We start from the raw sequence: 26,191 nt of genomic DNA on the forward strand, positions 1-26,191 counted from the left end.
TAACCAATCCTGGACATAAAACATTTTTTAAGTCTTCCCTTTTTTTTTCTTCCTTCTCATGCTATTAGGTTTAATTTCTAAATTGAAAATAAAACTTCCTCTGCAGTCATAACTGATCAGAAAGACTAGACACAAGACATATTTTAATTGAGTGTTAACATTGATTACCTAGTGATAGTAGATAATTCAGACTGTTCTTCACTGAATTGGCTTTAAACTTTAGACCTCGAAATACTTTACTGTCAGCCTCCTCTTGGCATGTCCTGAAAGGGAATTAAGACAGTATTTCTTTGCTCTGACCTATGTGTTGCCTACATACTTTCAGTCTACCAGGAGAAAGGTTATCCTTTTCCCTCCACTGAATTCATTTTCAGAAGACTTCCTCATGCCATAGGATTTTAGAAATTGCACACTGGAACCTCTTCCATATCTTTTCCAGTCCAATTAGAACAGAAAAAGGGAGCAGTAGATTTGTTGTTTCAAATAACATCCAATTTATTAATTATTTCAGAAATGTTCTATTTTGCAGATATACTGCTGAATTTTTTTAAACACTTGGCTACAAAAAAAAAAATCACTTGGTGGGGGTTGAATCTTCAAAGTGGGCTTGAAGTAGTGCTCAGAAGCAGTAGCAACTCCTGAAATGTGTATCTTCTTTGTAGTACTCTTCCAAAGGCATTATTGCAAGATAACTGTTTGTTATGGGTTTATTTATACTTTGAATCTAAGAATAGTTGTTTTTAAACTACTTTAATAATTTTATGGGTGACAATACAAACTTACTGTGATATGAAAAGCCTCCAAGTCTGTATTATCATGGGGCTGCAAGAACACTTCTCTCCCCTTCATTAAAGAGTTGTCAAAAGTGAGAAAGGTTACTTAACTTGCATAAGGAGCTTGCTGCAGAGTGCAAAGCCCAGGCCTAAAGCTTCAGGCATATGATGCATTGTTTGCAGTCACATATAGATAACAGTTTCTGGAGAATTTAATTTTAAGTTTTGTGTTCATTTATAGTTGCAGTATCAAAATCTTTAGTACAGTTTTATCTGCTATGTGCTGAACTGGTTTGAAAACAGCTGAACAGGGGTTGTTCCCATTAGCTGTTGTCCAGACAGCTGGGTCAGCTTCAATTACATTGAAACCACCTATGAGTACTCATTTTAACACATCCCATCTGTGGTGAAGTAGTTCTCAGCGGTACGCAGAGTAATTTGTTCTACACAGATCTTAAATTCTTGGAAGAAAGGATTAATTTCTTGACTGTCAGCCTATGCCCTTGACTGGCCTCAGCCCTTTTCGAATTTTGAGAGCAGAGGGGATGAAGGAAGAAACGTGCATTAAAACTAGAATAGTGGGAAGGTGTAGAATTACTCCCCACTTCTTTATTTTTTCTGTTCTTTCCTCCTCCCTGCTTTTTCTTGTTGTATTGATACTGTCCATAAGCTCATGCAAACAGATTCCTGAAACAGTGATGCTGAAAATCTATTCTGGCAAAAGGTAATGTATTTTTTATTGCAAAAGTAGCTAGAAAACAGGTGTGAGTTTTCTTAGTCAGGTATGCTTTTCTCCTACTGAAATGTGAAATAAAATTTAACTACTGAAATTCTAGTTTCGCTGTACCAAGGCAATGCCTTATACTTTTAGATAAATTTAATCTCCATTTCAAAGATGTGTTACATCATTAAGAGTGTTTAACTGAGCAGTGCATCAGTGGTCACTACTCCCTGTTTTTCTTCTGTCCTGGCATACAGCTTGACATTTCTTGGTGCGAGTTTCTTAGTGTAATTGTAGGTAGGCAAGATTATCAGGTAAAATAAAGATAATAACAGGTGTCTTAATGCTGTGCAGAGTGGGGGCCAAAATAACATTTAGTAAATGTGTGCTATATATGATTAAAACGTTTACTTCTAATTATATTCTGGTGTTCAACAGGGTCTGATTGCACCTGGAATATAGTGGGGCCTGATGTACAAAGTTACTTGAGGGAGTGCTACACAGTGCATGTTTCTTCAGTTTTATAATAGCTTTTAAAGTGACCAGTTAGGAGACTTGACTTTGAGTGAATAATCTAGATTTTGGGGTGGGAGGCTGTGGAACAGGGAGGCTGGCTACATCTGGAATAAAAATGTTTTTGAATGCTGCCCATTTAGTAGGATTTTCTTTCATAAACTTAAAGACCCAGTATGTGTTGCTTCCCTTGAAGTGTAGTTGCTCTTGCAGAATGCTTTCAAATCTTACAGTTTTGAGAAGTAAATGGAGTTGTATACGTATGACGTTTTTTATATCTAGATGTCTTATTTAGTTAGGAGTTTGCAAAATCTTAAAGAAGTGTGAGGTACTGCCTTGTTTTCTAGAAAAGACTGAGAAAGAGCAAATAGTGAAATTATGTACACAACCCGACAGGTATTTATGGTTATTGCGTACCTTATGTAAGTGGCAACACAGATCCTTGATTAGCAGATCACCATATTATCTTGGATGTTGATGCATAATTAAAAGCTTCAAAGTTTGTGAATATTTATATTTCTAATTTTAAGCCTTTCCTTGATTTTCACTGGATGAAACTGTCGCTGCAAGTAACTAGATGAGGGTTTGGTTTTGCATATACTCAAGATATAGGGTTTTATTACCGGAAATACTGTCTGTAAAAGGAAGATTTGGAAATTCTCTGTTTATCTCAAGGTTGAACTTTTCAAGTATACCTTTTCTTTTGACAGCTAGAAGATGGACACACGTTATTTGACTACAATGTTGGACTAAATGACATTGTTCAGCTTTTGATACGTTCTGGATCTGAAGCTCCTACCGCCGCATCTGTGACAAATCGGGATGGAGAAGTCAGTCCCCGTGCTGTTTCCAACTGCAAGAACAAAGTTAAAAAAACAAATAGTGGATCACCCAGCCAGCCATCTACATCATCTCGCTCATTTCTTATTGATCCTGGCATTGGATTGTACAAGGTATGTACAAATTTTAAAAGCTGGAAAGTTGCCTCATCATAATGAGTTTAATTTTATTGTTAAAAGAATTTGTTTTATTATATGAAAGTGTGTGTCCTCATTGCTTTCTTTAATGATTTGACATAGTTCCTCAATCTGAAATAAGTCAAATTGACTTAATTTAAGGTGAGTCTTGCAGAGTCATGTGTCTCTATACCAGGTTCACTGGTATTGCAGGTTTCCATAGAGTTCACAAACTGTGACACACTGTTTTCCAAAACATGTTTTTCAAAAAGTTTAGAGTACCTTTGAAATGGAAATACTATCTGTGAATGGAAGAAGTTAGTAAAAAAAAATCTGTGGGAGAGTCTTGCATTTCCCCTACTTTTTTTTTTTTTTCTAGCTTGCCAGATATTTAATACTGATGTTTCAGTGCTGCATTAAACTAGATTAAGCTACAGAAATACACAGTTCCTTAAGTTATATGTAGTGTAATGATTGCTGTGTTGCTATAGCTTTTTTAGGAATTGCATATATCATATTCACATATTTATTGTTAGTTTTGTACCTCAGTGAATTTTTCAATATTGTCGTGTATGATTACACCGGAGTACCAGAAGTTTATTATAAACAAAAAGTGGGCAGTTTACAGATTGTTTGTTCATTGGGTATTTAGTAGGATGTGTCTATATAAGGAGTGGTGGCATTTTACGTTGTTACGATCTTTCTCTTACAAAAGAAATATCCATAACATACAATTATTTTACTTGAAAATGTCCAAAATTACAGAGGAAGAAAAGAAGGTTGAGGCTGCCGTATGTATACAAATTAATTTCAGTTAGAGGAATCTTGTTACTTAGACTTGTTATCCTGATGGAAGCTGTCATAGTTTTATGTAGACTGTTACATAATGTTCAGGTGAGGACAAGTGGAAAGTTACTCTGTGCTCCTGTAGCATTCTGTGATGTTACTTACTCTACATTATGAATAGTCTCAGCCTCTGTGCCCTCCTTTCTTTTTCCAGTTTCAACTACCAAAAGGAAAGGTAGCCAGTACAGAACCTGTAATTTAAAAAAACAACAACAAATGTGATGGAACTGATCTTTGAACTAAAAGATGATGATGATGATAATAATAATAGTAATAATAATAATGTTGTTAAAATAGTGATTTAAACGGAGTTCCTCTGTGTGGTCATTGTATATTATGTAAATCACAATGCCTTAGATTGTTTTATATTCCACTTGTACGTGAAACCTGGTATTTACATGGTCTGAAAGACTGTTACGGGGTGGAATTATATTGCACTCTTGTTACTTGTTACTAAGACTGGGAAATGTTAGAGGTGTCTGGTTTAAGAACTGGGGGTCCATTCCAGGGTTGACTTAGCCTCTGTGAAAGGCATGACCTTGGCTAAGCAGGGTACCCATGGCTGAACTCCAGTGCCAGACAGAGGAATACAAGACAGGTCATGAGTGGAGTTAGAGTAACACTGGTAGGGCAATCAGGAGTGATGTTAGAAAAAACAAAGCTCAGTCTGAAGTTTTTGTACGTCATTTTAAGATGGTGAATGAAATGAGTAAAATAAGAAGTCTTGCTTTCTTGGAATAAACTTGTTAGCTCAAACTTCTCCTGTCAGTTGCACTTTGAGATACCTAGGGTCTGTGTCACTTTAAATACTGAGAATTATTGAGCCTTCTTTTTACTTGCTTTTGTGAAAATATAGTATGATCAGTTTATAGAAACTAGCCTTTGGTGCTAGTAAGAGTGTATATCTGTCTGCCACTATGCTGGTATTTGAGAGAGGCTGCAGCTTAAACCAAGTAGAATCATGTAATCATAGAATGGTTTGGGTGGTGTAATGAGCTGATATTGGGGGTTTGATCCAACCAAGACAAGGTTGCTCAAAGCCCCATCCAAACTGATAGTCAGTACTTCGGGGAGGGGGCAGACACAGCTTATCTGGGCAGCCTGTTCCAGTGTCTCACCACTCCCACACTAAAGAATTTCTTCCTAATATTTAATCTGAATGTGTCCTCTTCCAGTTTGAAACTGCTACATGTTGTCCTGTCCCTCCATGCCTTTGCAGGAAGCCCCTCCCCAGCTTTCCTGTAGGCCCTTCAGGTACTGGAATTCTGCAGTAAGATTTCCCCTAGAGCCTTCTCTAGGCTGAACAATCCCAACTCTCTCAGCCTGTCATAGGAGAGGTGCTCCATCCCTCTGATCGTCTTCGTGGTCCTCCTCTGGACCTGCGTCAGCAGGTCCTTGTCCTTGTGTTGGTGACCCCAGAACTGGACACAGTACTCCAGGTGAGGTTTCATCACAGCACAGGAGAGGGGCAGAATTGTCTTCCTTGACCCGCTGGCCATGCTTCTTTTGATGCAGCCCAGGACACATGCTGAGCTTTTAATTAACCAACAACCCCAAATCCTTTTTGTCAGGGTTGCTCTCTACCTGTACTCCTCCTAGCCTGTGTTTGTGCTTGCGATTGCTGTGAGCTAGGTGCAGGACTTGCACTTGATCTTGTTGACTTCCACGTGGCTTGCATGGGCCCACCTCTCAAACCTGTCAAGGTCCTTCTGGATGGCCTCCCTTCCCCATAGTGTGTGGAACACACCATATATCTCGGCATTGTCAGCAAACTTGGAAGGGGGCACTCAATCCCCACTGTTCATGTTGCCAACAAAGATGCTAAAGCAGGGCTGGTCCCCAGTACTGACCCCTGAGGAAAATAACTTGCCACTGGATATCAAGCTGTTGACCACAACTCTTTAAGACCATCCAGCCAATTTCTTACCCACCAAGTGGTCCACCTGTCAAGTCCATGTCTCCAGTTTACAGGCAAGAATGTCATGTGGGATGGTGTTGAATGCTTTGCGGAAGTCCAGGCAGATGACGTCAGTTGCTCTTGGCTTATCCACCAGCACTGTAGACTCCTCACAGGAGGCCACCAAATACGTCAGGCAGGATTTGCCCTTAGAGAAGCCATGTTTGTTGTCACTAGTGACCTCCTTATTTTCTGTGTGCCTTAGCATAATTTCCAGGAGGGTCTGCTCCATGAACCTGCCAGGCACAGAGGTGAGTCTCACTGGCCTGTAGTTCCTTGGGTCTTCCTTTTTGTCCTTTTTGAAAATGGGAGTGATGTTTCCTGCTATCCAGTCAGTGGGAACTTAACTGGACTGCTACAGTTTCTCCCATATAATGGATAGTGGCTTAGCGACATCATCTGTCAGTTCCTTCAGGGCCTGTGGATATATGTCATCAGATACCATAGACCTACACACCTTCAGGTTCCTTAGGTGGTCTCACCTGATCTACCCCTGGTTCTTCATTCTCCCAGTTCCTTCCTTTGCCTTCTGTGACTTGGACGGTGTGGCTTGAGTGCTTGCTGGTGGAGACAGAGGCAAAGAAGTCATTGAGTACCTCAGCCTTCTGCATATTCCAGGTAACCAGGTCTCCCACTTCCTTCTGCAGAGGGCCCACATTTTCTTTACTCTCCTCTTGTCATCAGCATACCTAGAGAAGCTGTTCTTGTTGCCCCTGATGTCTCTGGTCAGATTTACTTCTACCAGGACTTTAGCTTTCCTAACCTAATCTCTGGCTATTCAGACAGTTTCTCTGTGTCTCCCAGGTTACCTGTCCTTGCTTCCACCCTTTATAGGCTTACTTTTTGTGTCTCAGTTTTTCCAGGAGCTCCTTGTTCATGCAGTCCTCCTGGCATTTTTACCTGACGACTTCTTTGTTGGGATGTAATGCTTCTGAGCTTGGAGGTGATCCTTGAATATTAACCAGTTTTCTTGGGCTCCTTTTCCCTCCAGGGCTTTATCCCATGATCCTCTATCAAGCCAAAGTCTGTTTTCCTGAAATCCTGGGTAGCGAGCTTGCTGTGGGCCCTTTCATGGTTACCGCAGCCAGGGCTGCCCTTAAGCTTCATGTTCCTCACCAATCCCTCCTTGTTGGTGAGAGCCAGGTCCAGCATAGCACCTCTCCTTGTTGGCTCCTCTTATCAACTTGGAGAAGAAAGTTATTGCTGTTTTGTCCCTCAAACAGATACTGAAGTGGTTGAAGTCCCCCATGAGGACCAGGGCTTGTGAATGTGAGGCTACTCCTGTCTCTCTATAACTTGTCTGTGCTGTCTTCCTGGTCAGGTGGCCTGTAGCAAACACCCAGTATAATGTCACCTGCCCTCACTTGTACCCTGGCCCATGAGCTCTCCCTCAGCTCCTCGTCTATCCTGGGGTGAGGCTTCAAGCACTCTGGCTGGTCATTGACTTAGAGGGTGACAGCCCTTCCTAATGTGCCCTTCCTGTCCATCCTGAAGAGCCTGTATCCTTCCATTCCAACACGCACAGGAGTCATCGCAACACTCTGGGGTCTCTGTCATGCCAATAAGATCATAGCCAAGCAGGCACATGCACATATCTAACTCCTCTTGTTTATCTCCCTTTGTGTGTGTGTTTGCACAGAGACATTTAAGTTGGGCCCCCAGTCAAGGTGACTTTATTGGTTGTTGTGGCTGGAATTCCTTTGAGATATTTCTCCACTGCTTCCCTTTTGGCTCCTATTAGCTCAGGAGCCCCTGGCTTATCTATGTAAGACTTCAGATGTGCTGCATTGTGCCCAGCTGTCCTGGTTTGAGCCAGGATGAAGCCAATTTCCATTTTTACTGATTTTTTTTTCCTTCAGTGAGCTTTCTTTTAACTAACAACACTCCGTTCTAGCTAGGCTGATAAGACATTGGAATGTTTTTCTAACTGCTGAGCCTTCAAGGTCGCACCTTCACTCTGCCGGCTCAGACACTACGGGGAGATCTGTGACCCCCCGTGGGAGGCTGAATTAGACAGACAGCAAAACTGGCCAGAGATATTCCATTCCATATACCTACGTAAGCTCAGAGGAAGGTCAGAGATCACAGAAGACAACTTCCTTCCCGCTTCTTCTTCCCTTCTCTTCTGTCCATGGCCAGCGTCCAGGGAGAACTCCATCCATCCATCACCACCAACCCTTAGGCTCGAGCTCTCCTGACCATCATCACTCTGTGCTCTCTCCAGCAGCAGCTCCGGGATTTCTCGGGACTGTTCCAGCTCAGGGGAGTGTGGTGGGAGTTGCTGGGGTGGGGGGAGGCAAGAGGCTCTTGCACATACCTGAACATATCTGTATATAATTGTATATATTTTCTTATATCATTAGTGTTTAATTAAAGCTGTGTAGTTTAGTTTTCAATCCAGCCAAGTCTCTCTTTTTCTCTCTCCTTCCCTACCTGGTTGGGAGGAGGAGGGGACTGAGTGCATTGTTGTCGGACCTGAGTCAAACGCTGACACCAGCACATCTCTGAGTTACAGGCTGAGGGTCCTCCCTAGCACCCCATCCTTGTATGCATATTTTAGCCATAAAGGACAATTTGCGAAGCAAAAGGAAGGGATAATGGAAGAGAGAGAGCTGATTTTCAGGTTTGGAGGGGGGGAAAAAGGGAACTCTATCTTTGCTTTTAAAATTACATGCAGATTATATTAATATTAGAGTTTAATGAGAGAAGAGTAATAAAATACTGAAAGTGCAATGTGCATGTTCTTGAACTTGCTGAAACTCAGCTAGTTACTAGAGCTGATTGTTTTACTGATAAAATTAAGCAGTAGCATAGTAAGTTGTTGTGTTTTTCTTCATTGAGATTATATAAAATAAGAATTAATTCACTATCAATTTTCCTTTTAGATAAATGAATTGGTGGATGCCCGTGATGTCAGCATTGGAGCCTGGTTTGAAGCTCATATAGAAAATGTTACTCGAGTGACAAAGGGACGTAAGAATGGTAAAGCTCAAGGAAAGAGTGGTAACACTTACAAAAGGACTAATGGAAACTTAAGTCAAGATCATTCTAGAGCAAATGCAAATAATTTGGACAGTGCTCCATCCACATCTTACTCAGACTGTATGGACACTGATGAAGAAGCTATTTATCATATCAAGTACGATGAGTAAGTGCTCATGATACTATTTTGAGGACATCACATATTGTTAATTGGTTTGTATAAATCAAGAATTTTTTGAAGAAGCTCGGAATCAAAGAAAGCAAGTTCAATATTGCAACCAAGAAAAAAAGTTATTAAAAAATTCTAATGCTTTTCAGTTAGATATAGTCAATCCATTGAGAGTAATACTTTTCATGCCTAAATACTTGTCAAGAATTTGTTTTTATGAAACTTAAGTCCATCACTCCTTCATAAGAAAAAGAAGCTATGTAACTGAATTCTTACTAAGGTTTTTTCCTAAGTTTAGTATTTTAATTTTTTTTAACTCTGTCCTTCTATACTCAGTTCTTTTCATTGGAACTGAAGAAGAACTCATGGAGCATGGGTTGTGGATCCACGGGTTGTGGATTTTTTGTTTGCTTATTTCTGTAGTAAAAACAGGTTGTAGAGCCTGCAGTGTGTGGATTGGAAACCATAAGTTTGGAAGGATTTGTTGTTCCTGAACAAGTTTTGTAGCACTTGATTTGGTTGAAAAGTTGGTCATGATTTCATTTTAATAATCTCTGTTAAAACATTAAGTTTCTGAACAAATATAACTTGAAATTAGTTGAGGGTTTTTGGCATTTGTTGCTAAGATTATAAAAATACTCTAGTTTGTGCAATGTAAGATGAAGGCAGAAGGATGCAAAGCATATTCAGTATTAATTAAAGGTACATTTTGAGAATGTGTTTTTAGAGCAGCTATTTCAGCTTTAGTTATTTAGATAGTTATCTGTGAATCTGACATATAAAGAACATTTTTTTGTTGCTCTTGCTAGTTGCAGGTACAGTTTAATGCATTCTGATGACTATATTCTGTGTCTGCAATTGTGTAAGTTTTCTACTTAAAATGTTAGAGAATTATAAAGGTGGAAGTAGAAAAATATTTCATTGAAACACATGACAATAACTTAGTAAACCAATATTATTAAAATGAAAACATGTTCTCTTGATATTACATGTCTGTCATGGTGTGATTTCAATGATACGGTTATAAGATTACCCAGTTTTACAATACTGTGTATTTATGTAAGTTAAAAGTGAGTTAAAAGTGCAGAAGTAGAAAATGTTACTCTACAGGTCTGACATACTCATATTAAAGTCAACAGGAGTTTACCCTCTGTGTATGTCAGGATCTAGCCGTTACCTTTAGCAGGTGGACACAGTCTTTCTAATCTTACCCTGAGATGCTGTTTAGCAGTTGTATATTCTTAGCCAGCAAAATTAGGTAAGGCACAGAGACACAGTGTTTCAACACAGTCACTGAAGTCACAGCTATGTAACTGATCCAGTTAAGAAGTTGGAAGTTTGAACCTGTGGAAAGAAAAAACAGAAGGCTTTCTTTGAAGTGAGACTTGTTTGTTCATCAGTGATTGAGTTTTTGATGTTACTGATAGAAATCTTTCAAGGTCTCACCTGTCATGCATGTTAATACAGTAGCTAGGTGTGTACTCATACCACTCTGTTTTCATATAGTAGTGTTTACCTCTTTGGTTTCTGTAGGTCATACATATATCATGCCACTAAATGTTTGATGTGGATAAATAAGGAGATCATGGTGTGCTTTACCACACAGTTGTTCTCTGCTCCAGAAATCTAATGTGTATTTCACTGCTGTTCTTCAGGGTTCGTATTTTGCTGCTAGTACTGTCTTCGGACAGTTAAGTAGTGTTCCTGGGTGTTTTGCTCTTCACGTTTGGACTGTGCGTTTGTTTCCATTTGTACTAGACATTTTCTAGTCTGTCCTTGGTGTGCTGTTTTGGAGAAGCTCTTTTTTCTTTTATCTTCTAAAGATTATTTCCTTGGGAGGTGTAATTTCAGCTCTGCCTTGTCTACAACAGGAATATTGTTACAAGACATGAAAATACTTGGTTTTATCTAAAACAGAACACAAAACACAAATGGCTTTCAAATGGATAACATAAGCCTGCTGCCTGTAAAGCCATCAAAATTACTTAAATACATTAGAAGAATTATGTATCAGAGCTGGACACAGGTACACAACTACTCAAATTGTCACTGATGCTCAGTTCCCAGACTGATTCTCCCGCTCTGGTTGTTATATCCTTCCATTTTGGAAAAAAAAATTCAGCAGTGATTACTGCTGAGGGATAGGTCACCTGTAGTGCATTGAATTGGTCTAATCCAGCCGCCTGGACTCTGATCTAAGGCTTCACTGGGATGGATAGTAAATATAATTTATCACTTTCTACGGCTGACTTACTCTGACCCTCCACAAAAAAAAAGTTCCGAGTGGTAGCCTTATTTTTTTCTTCTTTTTTCTTTTTTTCCTCTTGATGGCTGGAACCAGTGTTTAGTGCAGTAGCAGGGTATACATAGGAGATACTGGAAGTCTGTGGAACCCCATCTCAGGAGCAGGGCTTCCATTGTAATAGGCCCAGTTCTTGCAGCAGAGTCCTTTGAGGCAGGGCTGTCTCACCCTTCGTCTCTGAAACACACAGATCTGTGTCTTGAGTCAGATGAAGGCCTGAAACTGTTCTTTCCTTTTCCTGCTTTCCTTTCTTTTCTTAGCTGTCCCATGGGTACTTACAGTGTATCCATGGATTCAGGACTGAGTTAAGTGTAGTTTGACACCATCTACCTCAGAACTCTGTAGCTGAGAATTCTATCCAAAAGTGAAGCTTCAAGTCCGTAATTGTCTCTTAGGCTGTGCTTGTCAGTAAATCTCACCTGTAGCCTTAATTGCCTTATGGTTTTATACTGGAGAACACTTCTCTCTGCTGTGAAGTTTCTGGTGGTGGTAAGAAAATTTGTCAAAAAGCATGAAGAACTAGTTAAGAATTTTCATTCAAAGTGTGTCCAGAAATTGTGGTGGTTTTATGCTCCCTTCACCAGTTTCAGTAAGGGCTAACACTGTTAGAGCCAGTGGTTCTGTGTAGTCCTGCGTCTGTGCATCAGGGAGGCTGGGTTCCTACTGGCTTGCTTCTGTGTTCCACCCGTGATTCTTTGAAAGTAGTTAGGAAAACGTCAACAGATCTGAAGTTCGTCTGGCGCTGGTTTTCTAGTGGGAAGCATTTGACAGTCCCATCATGTGAAGAAGAGAACCAATCAGTAGTTCTTTCTGAACAAAGTTACTTTTAGGTCACCATGTTCTATGAGAAGCTCTGAAGCAGCTCTTGCCTTTCCGTTAAGCCTGAAGGCCAGTTTTAGCAGCAGTGCTGCTAGACTTGTATGTCAGAAGTAATTTGCAAGACTTAAATACATTGTTTTGCTGTTTTAGGTTTGTTAAAACTGACTTTCTTCTAATCCTTTGTTTCATAAGATTGTACCTCCTTTGAGAGACTGAGTTTTCATTTGTTTCTCTGTTCTTTCTGCTTCTTGTTTAAATGGAGTAGTTACAGTGAATATGAAAGAGAAAAATATGGCAGAGCTCTTCTAGCAGAGTATGATTAAGAGTAATTAATTTTTCTGGGAAAGAGTGTCATTATAGTAATTTCAGAGGGTTAACTACATCGTGGCTAAACAGAGCTTTTTTGCCAGCTGTTGGTGGTATTACTTACTCCTCCTTGATTTCATTGTAAGGAACAGGATAGCTGAGGCTGTATGCCTGCCATGATTGCTGCAATAGTTGTAAGGCCCACGTATTTCTGTAGAGAGAAATATCTCGAGAGAGATAAAAAACCAAGGGCCATTCAGAGGAACGGAACTTCTCAGTTCTGGATTAAACTGGGGTCACTGTTCATAATAAGCTCAAAGATGTAAAAGGCTTACGGTGCTTCTTCAAAAGTCCTGTTTTCATCAGTAAGGAAGAGACCAAAATATCTTTGCCTTGCCAGTTCCAATTCTCTTGGCATCTAATTAGCTTTTGCCTGACAGTCCATTTTCTGTCTTCAGTTTTGAATGCAGCGTTTTCCCTGGAGGCAGCATCGTTTACAGGTGTGTTCCTGTCTCTACCAGTGTCAGCTTCCTGCTCTTCGACCTCTTTAGTGTATTTCTATTTCACCTTTGTAGTTGTTGGTATCACAAAGAGCTGTTAAAGACTGAAGTCAAGGGTGTGCTATCAGGCTTCATATTGTGCTTCATACATTCTCTTCTGCTCTGAGCAACTATGTTTTAATACAGAAGGAGCTGTGAACCTGTCTTGAACAGAAGAAAGCTGAATCCTTGGTTGAAAGGAGTCATCAGGAATCCAACAAATACTTAGATCCTGAAGTTAACTGAGATAACTTTAGGCAGTCTTCACCACAGCTTACATAAATACTTCAAAATCAAGAGCAGGCCACTTCAGTAGCTTAATGTGGCACCATAAGGACATGTCCTACAGTGTTGTGTAATACAAAAGTTTTCCCTTTTCTATGCCATATTTGTTTCTTGAGCAGCACTGGATATTGTCAACTTCATTTCAGGGAGATGGTTCTCTTGAAAAACTGCATTTACAGAAAAATGCTGTCTTTTTCTTCCCTTCCATGTTAAAGGCATTTGTAATGAGGGCCTTTCATTTAAGAAGACTCAACAGTGGTCACAGAAAGGCTGGGTGTTTCTGCAGCCTGATAAATGTCAGTATGCCTACCTGTGTGCAAGTATGGATGTAATTTGGCTCAAGTGCAAGTAACTCCTCAGGGCCATCATATTTCTCTGATGATTCTCCTCTCAAGTTTTATATCAATCAACAGAGAAGTTTAAAGTAAATTGTGAGACCATGTCTGCATGATATGTTAAGTTCACTGTGCTTATTTATTCTGGTTAACCAGATACATCAGCAAGAGGCATCATCTGTTTACTTTGGTCCTTAATATGAGCTGTGTAGTGACACCCTCTGAACTCTTTCAGGTCTGGAAGTACTCAGAGGTCTCTTTGTTTTTCAGTCTAAGAGATTATAGTAAAGTCTGTCTCGGTTTCATGTAAGAAGTGTGTTGGATATATGTATGATCTATAAAAATTGACAAGGATGTAATTTCTTTGATGCTGTGGTATCTGAAAAGCAATGTGAGGTAGGATGGGTTGTGAGTTGCATTCCCAGCCTGGTTATAGCAATTTAAATAGTCAGATGGCCATTACTGTTAGTGAGGATTCCTTAAAGCTGTACCAAGTTTCTGGATCTGTGCAGGCAGAAGTTAAGAGTATTTCTAACAGTAGATTTAGTAAGAGTACATTTTATTTCTTTCATTTTACTGTTTAATGTTTCATTATACTAAAATTGGTCTTTGTCATTATTGGTGAAAAGAAAGACTTTAACCTGATGGACTCCAGTTTCCAAGTACATTAGGGTTCTTGCTCATTAGTGTCTCTGTCAAAGAGCTTCTCTTTGGTTGGTAGTTTTGTTTGTCTGATGGTTCTTGAAGATTAATATATTAGTCCTTGCTTCCATACGAGTGCAATGTCTTTCAATGGGTTTCCTACACTTTTCTCCTTGCACTTCAATAAAGGTAATGTTTCTTCTGGGTTTGATGAGACCACTGCAGTCTCTGATGGGTCTTTATCATTAATGGATTAGAAAATTTCTAGTTGACAGTATCCTTCAGAGCCTGTGGAAAGCAGCTCGCTACTTCTGTTCTTCATCAGGATGACTTTAATGATTTCACTTTTTTGGGTTTCTTTTTTATATTGCAGGATTTCTTTTGGGATCTAGTCTGGGTTTTGGCTGAAGCTAAGATTCAACCTGCCTTTGATTTTTGTTAGAAAACTATTTTTCCTATGCTCTTCTTAAGCTGTGTAGCTTTGTAAGTTGGACAGAATAGGTGCTGTTCAACTTGCTTGGGACCACCTGCTTCAGACGGTCCCTTTAAGTCTGTGCAGCTAGCTGGAAGATCAAAGGATACAGAAGTTTTAGAGACAGTCTCAGTGGATGCTGCTAATTTGAAAATCTCTTGCTAGACTCCTAAGGCAGAACTTAAGTTGTAACTTGTAACTGACATTATTAAAGAAAGCCACCATTCTGGGTATCTGAAGAATATTTGTACTGACAATTACATCTATTTAGAAACCGAGCGGTCCTTGGATGCAATCTTAAGTAACTACTGTGTTACAAAGAAACTGGAAACCGAGTCCGTCTAAACTGTGGGTGTGGGGAGCTGCTGACTGTGTCTGTAGACAGATGTGTTGATTATTGTGAGGGGTCCTTAAGAGAAACGTTTCTCTGAGGTACCATTTCTGTGTGTGTTTATCACTTACCTGTCCTGGAATCTATGCTCGTAAGGTTTTGAAGCTGACTAGAACCAGTAACTGTTTTTGTGGACAAGTCATCTTTGAATGGGTGAACTTTGCACATAGTCTGACAAAGGAGGCATCATCATGAGTGTGGCTTTCCTGTGGTGACACTCTCATTTGCACTCTGGGTGTGCAGAGCCTGTTTCTTGTGGAGAACTCAGTTACATCTTTGTTACTAGTGATGTTTTTGCACGCAGTCCCTGTACCAAAAATACAGGGTAGGAGAAATGAGAAGAGAATGTGTGCAGATCTGTGCCTGTTACAGAGGCAATTTTGTTGACAGAATAAACCTGAGTAATGCGTTTCTAAGAAATAAAATTACTGATGGGAAGTAGTCTGCACACTACTGCTTTTAATTTCAAGAAGTTGACTACTTGTCCTCTTTGCAGGCAAATTCCTAACTGCATAATCTGTGTATTATACTCTCAAAGTGTTTGCATGTATGAGTGTTTGGGTTTTTGACAAGTGGCATTAACTTGAAGTCTTTGATTTCTAAGGATGTAGACAGTTTCTGCAAACTGAAAAGGATATAATTTGAAGAGAAAATCCAGGTGCTTCTTGTGCCTGTTCAGAAAGCATGTGAAGTAAATGGAGGGAAGATTTGCTGTCCTAGTAGTTGTTTGAGAGAACAACTGAAATGTCAACAGTTACCCTTTTTTTTTTTTCTTTTAGAATGGGATACTTGGCTGAAAAAAAAGTAGTAATTGAGAATGTGGTACAACTCTTCCTACTTCTTATTTGACTTGATTGGCTGTAAGTGTTCCTGCACAGTCATAGGATTGAACACCTGAGGAAAAGTTATTAAAAAAATAAGTCTTTTAGTAATTGCATAACTTATCATCTTGTGTGCCAGCTAGTGAAGTCAATCTGTTTTATGACATTCACAGTATTTAAACTTACTGTCCAACAATTTCATACTAAAAATGCAACTTTTTATGTATTTCTTACAGCTTTTGATCTTCTGTTTTTGTATTCTGCTTCCAGTTTTGTCCTCTTTCAGAGTATCTGTGTTGCCCCCACAGTGCCGTGGTGTAAGTCTAGAAGTAAATTTTCTTAATACTCAAAACTAAAATAATGAAGAAAGTAAGATGCTTCTCTTCAGGTTATTGACACAATTTCTCAGTGATAAAGGTGCTTAATTCTAGAATTGTTAGTTGATAGGTAAGGTTTTAAAGATCTTGTATATGTTCCATATGACTGATTTTTTATCTTTATTTATCTTAATTGTTCCTTCCAGACTGACTTTTGAAATGTGTTACTTTTTCTTGTAATAACAAATTATCGGACCTACTGGTCGTCTTTTGGAAGTGCAAACACATAGCTTTATTATCCCAGTGTTTTTTGTTATTTTTCATTTGTAATTGTGGCTTACATGCTCTTCCAGTATATAGTGTCATTTGCTGTCTCAAAATACTACAGCAAAATTATGCTAGTTCCTTCCTTGGGTAGCAGATTATTAGCGGGTAATAATGCTGTGAATGTAGTTTTTATTCAGGTTTACTTTCTTAATCAGATTCACCTCCTCCATGAGTTCATGTCTTTTTCTTCTTTTATTTATGCCACTCTATGCCTTCATTTCTGGGTGTGTACTGGATGGCTCTTTTCTGAGTTTGTTGACTGGGAAAGTAAATTATACTTTTATTCCATTTATATTGTAAAATAACTATTCAAGAAACTGCACATCTGTACTGACTAGTGTGGAGAGGGGATGGAGAAGTTTAACTTCTGTTTCAATAATTTCATCTTTCCAGTTCCAGTTTTTCTGGTAACAGTTTGGAAAAGTGTTAAGGATCTCAGTATTTTGATAGGACATGTGTATATTCTAATATAGAACTCATATATTTTTTGAGTGTTTGAGCATTTTAGGGACAAACAGATACTGGCCATAGTCAGGAAACACTGGATTTTTTTACTTGATGGATAATTCATTTCTATGGAAAATGTCTACGATAGGATATCTTAAGGAATCCTTGTACTGGTGTTGTGTTTACAGTTAGAAGTATTACAAGGAAAAATAAATTACAAGGAAATAGAGGTTTATAATGAACATGAGACTTCTTCTGGGTGATATTAATGAAACTGTTATGATTATGCTTATTGTGATTATATATGCTTTTTTCAACCTTACGTGCCAAGTGTCATGGAGAATATTAATTGAAAACCAAGAAAATGTCTATAATTGTTTTACATTTAAAGGTTGATATGTGTCCTATTTTCATTTCAACTGTACCAAACATGTTGGTCTACATAGAACACTTGTGTGAAAATGTTTCTATTGTCTTTTGGGGGTCATCTTAGGATTTTAAAAGTAATAAAAAAAAATAATTTGCAGTAAACATTCATGTCTAACAGTAGTCCTTTATTATAGATTTCTGCAGTGGGGTTTTCAGTTAATTCTGAAGACTTTAAAAAAGATAATATTTGTTCTCTTCATGTTTTGGTTTATCTTCCTAGGTTCACTTATTCCCATTTTGTGAGACTGTATTTTCATATTACTCTTGCATATTTAAGAGATTAGGCTTTAAGTTAATATGTGATTTTTACAAGTAACATGTTAAACTTCAGAAAAACAAGCGTGGAGCTAGTAGCATTTTCTAATGTGAGTATGTTGGGGTTTTTTCCATGCTTTCTCGAGTAAACTGTGGCATTAGCTACATTTGAGGGTGCAAGTTGACTGTGAAAGTACTGTTTACTTTTTAATTGGGTCAGCATAATGTGCGCGTGTGATTTTGAGCCAAATTCCAAAGGTCGTGACAAATGCTATTTCTGCTGTACTGCCTGGGATGTTCGTTAATGGACAAATTTGAGTGGCTACGTATCTGCTAGCATTCACTGATGTCCACAAATGCATATTTCTACTTGTGAAGCCACAGCAGCAAAACTTAAAATGTCTGAAACCTCATGTAGAAGAAAGGTGAATTCTGACATATTACATCTCAAGTGTTTGAAAGCTATCTGCTTTCCAAGTTTCCAAGCTTAAGTTTCTGACAAGCCAGTAGTAGGAAAAATCGCTTACTGAAGAGTCTGCCTTCCTTTTATTTCTTTGAAAAGCAGTTTCTTTCTGTCTGTAAAGAGGGCCTTTGGGTGTGTCTTTTGCTAAGTGATCTTATGCTAGTCATGCTGATAAGCAGTCTCAGTTGTTTGGATTCTGTAGTCAGATGCTTTAGAGATAGAGGTGAAGCCATTGTTAACAATTACAGTCTTCTAAGTTCCTCACAGGTACAGTAGGTAATTTTTTGTTCTGAGATGCGTAGGGGTGGGAAGGATGGCACAAATCTGAATTTGGGAACAATATATTTCATAATCATTAAGTGAAAAACGTACTTGTCCAAAGTTCTCCCAGGAAAAACAGGACCTGAAGCGATTTTAATCTTAGAAGAGAATAGATTTTTCAGATGGAATTTAAGTTTCCATGAATGTAAACTGTTTCTAAGTCAGTCTGGGTTTTTTGATCATGACACTGGAACTTTTTAAATCGGAATTGGTTGTTTTTATAATCCCACCAATCTAGTATGTACTTCTCACTTAATACTTCCACTGTATAAATAAACAATGTCAATATTTTATCTACATTTAGTTTCCTGGTATTTTAGGCGTATTTTCATTTTAGAGTTGAAGTAAACTGAATCTTCATTTACTGTATGCTACTTGCCATCTTCCCCAAACTTAAGGAAGGGTTTATTGTAAGATGATTGGAACTGACTAGTAGCTCAAACATTAAGATTTCAGTAGCCTGTTGTACTACAGTGCAATGTCATTATTCAGGCACTCAATAAAATAAAAATTATCTCTATAGTTGCTTTTTGCTTTGTCTCATTACTTGTAGATGAATATGTCTTACTGTTGTTGTAGCTATGACAGTTACAAAATTAATAATTGCTGTAGTAGGATTGTGTAATAGTTCTTTTAAGGGACAGCTGTGTGACATAAGGACACAACACAGATGTTAGCTTTCTAGTGTACACTCAAATTGGAAATAAAAACAAATAAAAAATTGAGAAACTGTGGAGAGTTACATCACAGGAGACTGTCATCTGGATAATGGCTCAGTCCTAAGCATTTGTCTTTGTATGATGTAACTATTGTCATGCAGATTTCTATAATTAGGATCTGAAATTGTTGGGGAAAGAACACTCTTTGGTTTTAACTTACGTAAGTAGTTAAGTATTTATTATTTTTTACTTGGCTTTCAGTTTATCTAAAGGTATAGCCACTTTTAAACTGATGTGGTTCAGGTTTCTTTAAAGAAAACAAAAAAAAAAAGAGTCTTCCCACAGATTTATGACACATTCTAGATATCTGCATGGTAGAGGAAAAACAAATGCTTGGAGATAGAATGCAAGTCTAGCTCACCCCTTCTGCCTTTATCCATGGTAGCAAACTGGTCTGTTAGATTTAATAGAAGGCATAAACCAAATCAAAATTAACTTGTTTAAAACATCTCCAATTACATCAGTGGACTTTCAATCAACTGTTTAGAAATAGATATCCTGATTTCAGTCTGTAGCCTATGGGACACTCATGCTGTTAATTACAGTAGTTTTATTATTTCTTTATTTAGTAATGTAGTAAGTTACAATGTGTGATTTCCCCAAGATCTTGACATGGTCTTGTTCACCACAGGGAGGCTTGCTGGAAAGTAACAGAGCCATACTTTTATTAATAAGAGTAGGATTTTGCCATTGCAATTTAACAGTGATGTTTGATTAACTGTAAAGCAAGAGTGCTCCTGCTAAAGTGCCAATAGTTGATGGAAATGTAATTTAAGATGTATCCTCCTCGGCAGTGTTCGTTAAGAAGGAAGAAAGAAAACTATTAATAGCAGTCATTTTCAGGCAGTAGACATATTTTAATTTTCTCTGTGACCTCATGTAGTATTAGTTAAATGATGAAAGATTCTTTTTTTTCTGTATATGTGGTATCAGAAAGGTACATCACAGTTTTTAGTCTAGCATCTTACTTTTTCGATTTTGGAACAATCCAGCTTTTTTTCTGCAAGCACTGTTTTCATCATGTCCATGTTGTACTATTTTTGCAATGTGTGCAAGCTATACAGGCTGTAGTGTAATTGAATAAGTCCTTCCTACAGAGGATTTAAGAAGGCTGTGGTGTAAAACTGAAAAGTTAACATCTCAGATCTTAAAAGCTTTTGTTCTTGCATTGGGATTCCAGATGTAGGACAGTCAAATGTAACTATCTTAATTCTGCTAAATGCATTTTTCTCAACTTCAAAAAGAATTGGAACTCTTCAGAAATTATTGTTTAGACTGATCTTTGTATATGTGCTGTGATGCCATAACCAACACAGAAAGAATAAAGCAATCTTATAAACCCTAGTGTAAATAGTCACCAAGTTTCAGTCAAAAATAAATAAATCACAATTTCCTAATTCTGATTTAGTGAACCATTAATTTATCTTAGTATTGCATTCCTAACTGCATTATGCCAAGAGAAGTGCGTTGTCAAGAGAAGGAATGATTCACACATATATCTTTATAAAAGGAGAAACATTTCTATTTCATTAGTTCATGTATCTCATTGAGAGACTTAGTTCTGTTTCTCACTACATTTTGTAGTAAGATTTTTTCTTAAACATAGTGCATGGAATGTGAACTTGGACTATATTCACATTATTTTGATATGCTGTGTTGGTAGGGCCAGATTTTTAAAAAGAACTGTTCTAAATGTGTTATATTTGAAGTTAGTGGAAATGTAACAAATGCATGAAAGTGAAGCTAAATTTGAAATGTGCTGAGTTGAAAAATCTGGTTTTGATCTTCATTGCTTAGTTACTGTCATTTTAATTGGAATACTGACTTTACTGGGAGCAAACTGAGGCCATGTGTGTGCCAAAACCTTGAACTTGAATGCATTCCAAGCAAACATTGTCCTGTGTTTATAGATTTATTTAATTATTTTTTTAAGAGAGAGCTCATGGAGGCTGTTTTTTCTGTGTGAGAGTCAAATTCCTGGTCTGTATCTAGGTGAAAAATAAACTTTCAAAAGGGTTTTAGGTCAGATTTTTGTACTGTATTTATTCTAAATGTGCCCAAACCACATTTAAAAACTCACAGTTTTAAAAAATGTTGTCTGTGACTTACTTCTCACTGTTGCAGGAGTTGTAATTGTTACTGTTGTTCGTTTTACTTTTCAAGGTACCCAGAGAATGGCATCATAGAAATGGACACCACTAATCTTCGACCCCGAGCAAGAACCATTCTGAAGTGGAGCGAACTGAAAGTGGGTGATGTAGTGATGGTTAACTACAATGTTGAGACTCCAGAAGAAAGAGGATTTTGGTTTGATGCAGAAATTACCTCTTTGAGAGAAATCTCAAGGACTAACAAAGAGGTTCATGCTAAAATTCTTCTGGGGTAAGATTTGTTTGACCAACTCATAAAATCTTGGTATATAATATAAAGTATGTTTGTTGGTTTTTATCATCTTCTAGTCATCACTAGATTAAAATTAATTTCATACTTTGATTCCACAGCTGTCTGAGTCATGGAATTACAGTACATGTTTTCTACAGTGTGCAGACTTAGCTATGAGTCTGAGTTTTTACATTTCTTGAGACTGCTGGAGGCAACTATAAGGTTTCATGTATTAGCTGTTATTTCAATTGATTCGAGTGTGGTTATGTTTATATTCCTTTATATTTATATGTTATATATTTATAAATTTATGTTAATGCATATGTATATTATATGTTCAAATCTGGTGAAAGCTGAACATTTTCAGGAATTTTTGAGATAATTGGGAACACCTAGGTCTCACTGAGTATTAGTCATCTCTGAAATTTGAGTAAATCTCTGAACTGGCTAACAAAATTTTTAAAGAATAAAATAATTATGTGGGCATTATAGCTTCTCTAAGTAAAATGTGGATCTGTGGGCTGTGGGAATCAAGAGTTTTCATGTGACTGAAGTCACCTGAGTATCTTTGCTTTGTTTTCCTATTTCATTTAAGAATCTATATATAGTTCTTTAAGAACAGTGTTTTCTGCAGAAATCCATACAGTGTTACTATCAGTTATCTGTGTGATTGCCATCTTAGGGATGAATAGATGCCAGTCTTTACTGGCAGTCTTGCCAAGTCGTCCTTTTCTTCATTCCTTTAACATCATTCTTTCTGACACAGAAGAACAAAGACCAAATGGATCCAGTCTGCCACTGTCATCCTTGCAGAAGAAGGGGGTGTTTAGGGGGCTGTATGGGTACTTACATGTTAGGAGTGAAACCGATTTTAAAATTAAATTGGAACTGGAGTGAAATTTCTCTTTATTTAAAAAATTACTGATCTAATGTTGTCATTTACTCAATGAGTAGCAGTGTTGTTCTGAGAGTATATTCCTTAAACTGAATACACTATTCATGTATTAGTGTACTTTTCATTATGAGAAAGGAGAATTCTTTTATGAAGACTTACAGTGTAGGACATGGTTAATTGAAAGAGACATGCAGAAGACTTATGATAAGATGCAAGTCAGTGTTTTCTGGAAAAAATGCAATCATACCTAGTAGTGGGAAATAGGAAATGCATTGACTTGGTAAGTTGTGCAAGTCAGTGAAAATCTGTTTTGTGGATGTTTTTTAATTTTAGAATGACAGGAGTTTTATTAGACAATCTCAATGTATAATGGCTGGTATGTATTAATAGAGAAGACATATGAGCTTATGTTGTAGACAAAGCAGAAAAATCCCACGTCTTTAAATGTTAAGCAAGAAGAAATTGAGTAGGTAGTTAGAATTACTAAGTTGGAAGGGAGAAGAGATTAAGAAATGGAGGTCAGTCCAGAGATACGAGGAGATGAACTTCATGGCCTTCTACAATCAGAACTGTTTAGGTATCAGTTTACATTAAGTTCAAATGCCTATTGATGACATTATTCAAAACTCTTGTCTGCCTGGATTCTTTTAGTTTTTCCCATTTATGAAAATGTGTTTGTCAAAATATGTTTATTGACAAACCAAGCATGTGGTGGGTAATAAAATATACTGCTCATGCTGGTTGGAACTATAGCATAAGCTCACAGTTAGGCTTCAAATTTGAAGTTGGTCACTTCAAATACTATGGGTACTGTTGCAAGTACCATGGAGTTGCCCATAGTATGAACAACTAACATCCTTGAAAAGGAGTTTGGGGAAAAAAGGCACAGTTGACAAATGTGTTGTTGTAAGTTGGTGAATTTAAGTCCATTTTTCAAATGGAATCTTATTTCAGTGGATTTTCTTCCTAAGAATTTAGGCTTAATTTACATGTTGATAAATTTTATGTGCAGTAATTAACTAGTTTGCAGAAAACAAGGTTTCCAGAGTCCTGCCATTTCTGATACTTGTCAAGGAATAATTCTGTACCACCTGTGCTAGCTAAGTCATTCCTCACATTTAGAAATACAAGATAAATCCGTTAATATTAATAAACTTGTGTAAGGAGCATTCTGCTGCAGCAGGAATCCCTTTACATTTCAGATAGGTTTACTTACAAAATAAAAACCAATCTCTTAGTGTGTCAGTGTTTATTAAAAATAATAATATAGTAATGTAATATAAATACACTAAAAGACATTGATATAAATTAATTTAGAATTAGAATACAATTATGTTACAGGAGTGTTTTAGTCTATAATAATTAATGTACAACTATTCCATAATTTAATATATTATTGTTACATTATCATGAATTCTTACTATAATATTAGCATTAGATAATTTTGTTTAAATAAAGGTGAAATCTGCTTTGAATGCCTTTTGAGCATGTGTTAGCTAGTGACTATTTGTTTACTACTTAAGAACAACCTTAGCAGGCAGTAAAGGGAGGCAGAGTTCTTAGGGTTGCTTCAGATGTGTTAATGGTTTGGACTTTTTTCCCTTTCCAGTATTACTTCCAAGAGGCTTTGTGTAAAACTGTTTTGTATGCAGTACATGAATCTTTGATTTATTGATGTTGGTTGCTTTTGACAAAGATTTTGTGAAGCTGTTGGTAAAATAATTAGAAGTAATCATCACAGAATCACAGAATGTTAGGGGTTGGGAGAGACCTCTGGAGATTATCGAGTCCAACACCACTGCCAGAGCAGGACTGCCTAGGGCAGGTCACACAGAAGCACAACCAGATGGGTCTTGAAAGTGTCCAGAGAAGATACCACAACCTCTCTGGGCAGCCTGTTCCAGTGCTCTGTCACCCTCAAAGTAAAGAAGTTTTTCCTCATGTTGAGGTGGAACTTCTGTGTTTGTATCCATTGCCCCTTGTGCAGTCACAGGGCACGACTGAAAAGAGACTGGCTCCTCCTTCTTGACACCCACCCTTCAGATATTTGTGTACGTTAATAAGGTCCCCTCTTAGTCTTCTCAAGACTAAACAGCCCTAGGTCTCTCAGCCTTTCCTCGTATGGGAGATGTTCCAGTCCCTTAATCATCCTCATAGTCCTCTGTTGGACTCTCTCAAGTAGATCCCTGTCCCTCTTGAACTGGGGAGACCAGAACTGAACACAGTACTGCAGATGTGGTCTCACTAGGGCAGAGTAGAGTGGGAGGAGAATCTTCCTTGATCTGTTGGATACACTCCTCCCAACGCACCCCAGGATACCATTGGCCTTCTTGGCCACAAGGGCACATTACTGCACCAAGGATAACTTGTTGTCCACCAGGACTCCAAGGTCCTTCTCCACGGGGCTGCTTTGTCGCAGGTCAGCTCCTAATCTGTGAATGGTGTTATTCCTTCCCAGGTGCAGGATTCTACACTTACTCTTGTTGACCCTCATTGGGTTCCTCCTTGCCCAGCTCTCCAGTCTGTCCAAATCTTCCTGAATGGCTGCACAGCTGGTGAATCAGCCAGTCCTCCCAGTTTCCTATGGTCAGCAAACTTGCTGAGGATACACTCTGTCCCCTTCTCCAGGTCGTTGATGAAGATGTTGAACAGGACTGAACCCAGCAGTGACCCCTGGGGGAACTCTCACTAGTTACAGGTCTCCAGATGGACTCCACACCATTGACAACCACTTACTGTTTAGCCAGTTCTCAGTCCATCTCACTGTCTACTCCTCTACATCACACTTCCTGAGCTTGCTCATGAGGATATTATGGGAGACAGTGTCAAAAGCCTTGCCAAGATCAAGGTAGACTACATCCATTGCTCTCCCTGCATCTACCCATTCAGTCACACCATCATAGAAGGCTATCAGATTAGTCAACCATGATGTCCCCTTGATAAATCCATGCTGACTACTCCTGATAATCTTCTTCTCTTCCGTGTGCTTAGAGATGGTCTCTAGAATGAGCTGTTCCATCATTTTTCCAGGGCTGGAGGTGAGGCTGACTGGTCTGTAGTTTCCTGCATTCCTTCTTGCCCTTTTTGAAGACTGGAGTGACATTGGCTTTCCTCCAGTCCTCAGGCACCTCTCCAGTTTGCCATGATCTTTCAAAAATGAGGGCAGCTCTCTCCACACTCATGGGTGCATCCCATTGGGGCCCATGGATTTGTGTATGTTCAGGTTACCCAACTGATCTCCAACCCAATCCTTATTGACCAGTGGAGGGTCTTCCTTCCTCCAGGCTTTCTCTCTTACATTCAGGGTCTGGGATTCACAGGGGCTGGTCTTAGGAGTAAAGACCGAATTAAATAAGGTATTCAGTAACTCTCCCTTCTCTGCATCCTCTGCTACCAGGGCTCCCACCTCATTCTCTTCTGGGCCCACATGTTCCCTGGTCTTCCTTTTACCACTGATGTATTTGTTCTCTTTTAGTTCCTTAGCCAGGTTTAGTTCTTAGTGGACTTTGGCCTTGTTGCCTTCCTACACACCCTGACAGTGTTCCCATAGTTCTCCCAAGAGACAAGTCCCTTCTTCCTCAAACCGTGAACTTCTTTATTCCATGTCACTTTTTACAGGAGTTCCTTGCTCATCCATGCAGGTCTCCTTCCTCCTCTACCTCATATTTTAGTCAAAGGAATGCACTTGTCTTGAGCTTGGAGGAAGTGATGTTTGAAAATTAACCAGTTCTCTTGGGCCCCCCTACCTTCCAGAGTCGTAGCCCACGGGATTCGTGTGAGTAGATCATTGAAGAGTGCAAAGTTAGC

The 26,191-nt window shown here is 38.4% G+C and overlaps 1 protein-coding gene across 5 annotated transcripts in view; it reads left to right on the plus strand.

The window, feature by feature from the left end:
- UHRF2 (ubiquitin like with PHD and ring finger domains 2) overlaps positions 1-26,191 on the plus strand; it is an 83,716-nt gene that overhangs the window by 11,587 nt on the left and 45,938 nt on the right. For all 5 annotated transcript variants that reach the window (XM_051643378.1, XM_051643379.1, XM_051643380.1 and 2 more), the window contains exons 2-4: positions 2,718-2,960; positions 8,652-8,914; positions 21,271-21,489. In XM_051643378.1, the coding sequence (XP_051499338.1) occupies positions 2,718-2,960; positions 8,652-8,914; positions 21,271-21,489 (725 nt within the window). The remainder of the gene's footprint in view (positions 1-2,717; positions 2,961-8,651; positions 8,915-21,270; positions 21,490-26,191) is intronic.

The sequence above is a fragment of the Apus apus genome, chromosome Z (assembly GCF_020740795.1).
Source record: "Apus apus isolate bApuApu2 chromosome Z, bApuApu2.pri.cur, whole genome shotgun sequence".
Lineage (NCBI taxonomy): Eukaryota > Metazoa > Chordata > Aves > Apodiformes > Apodidae > Apus > Apus apus.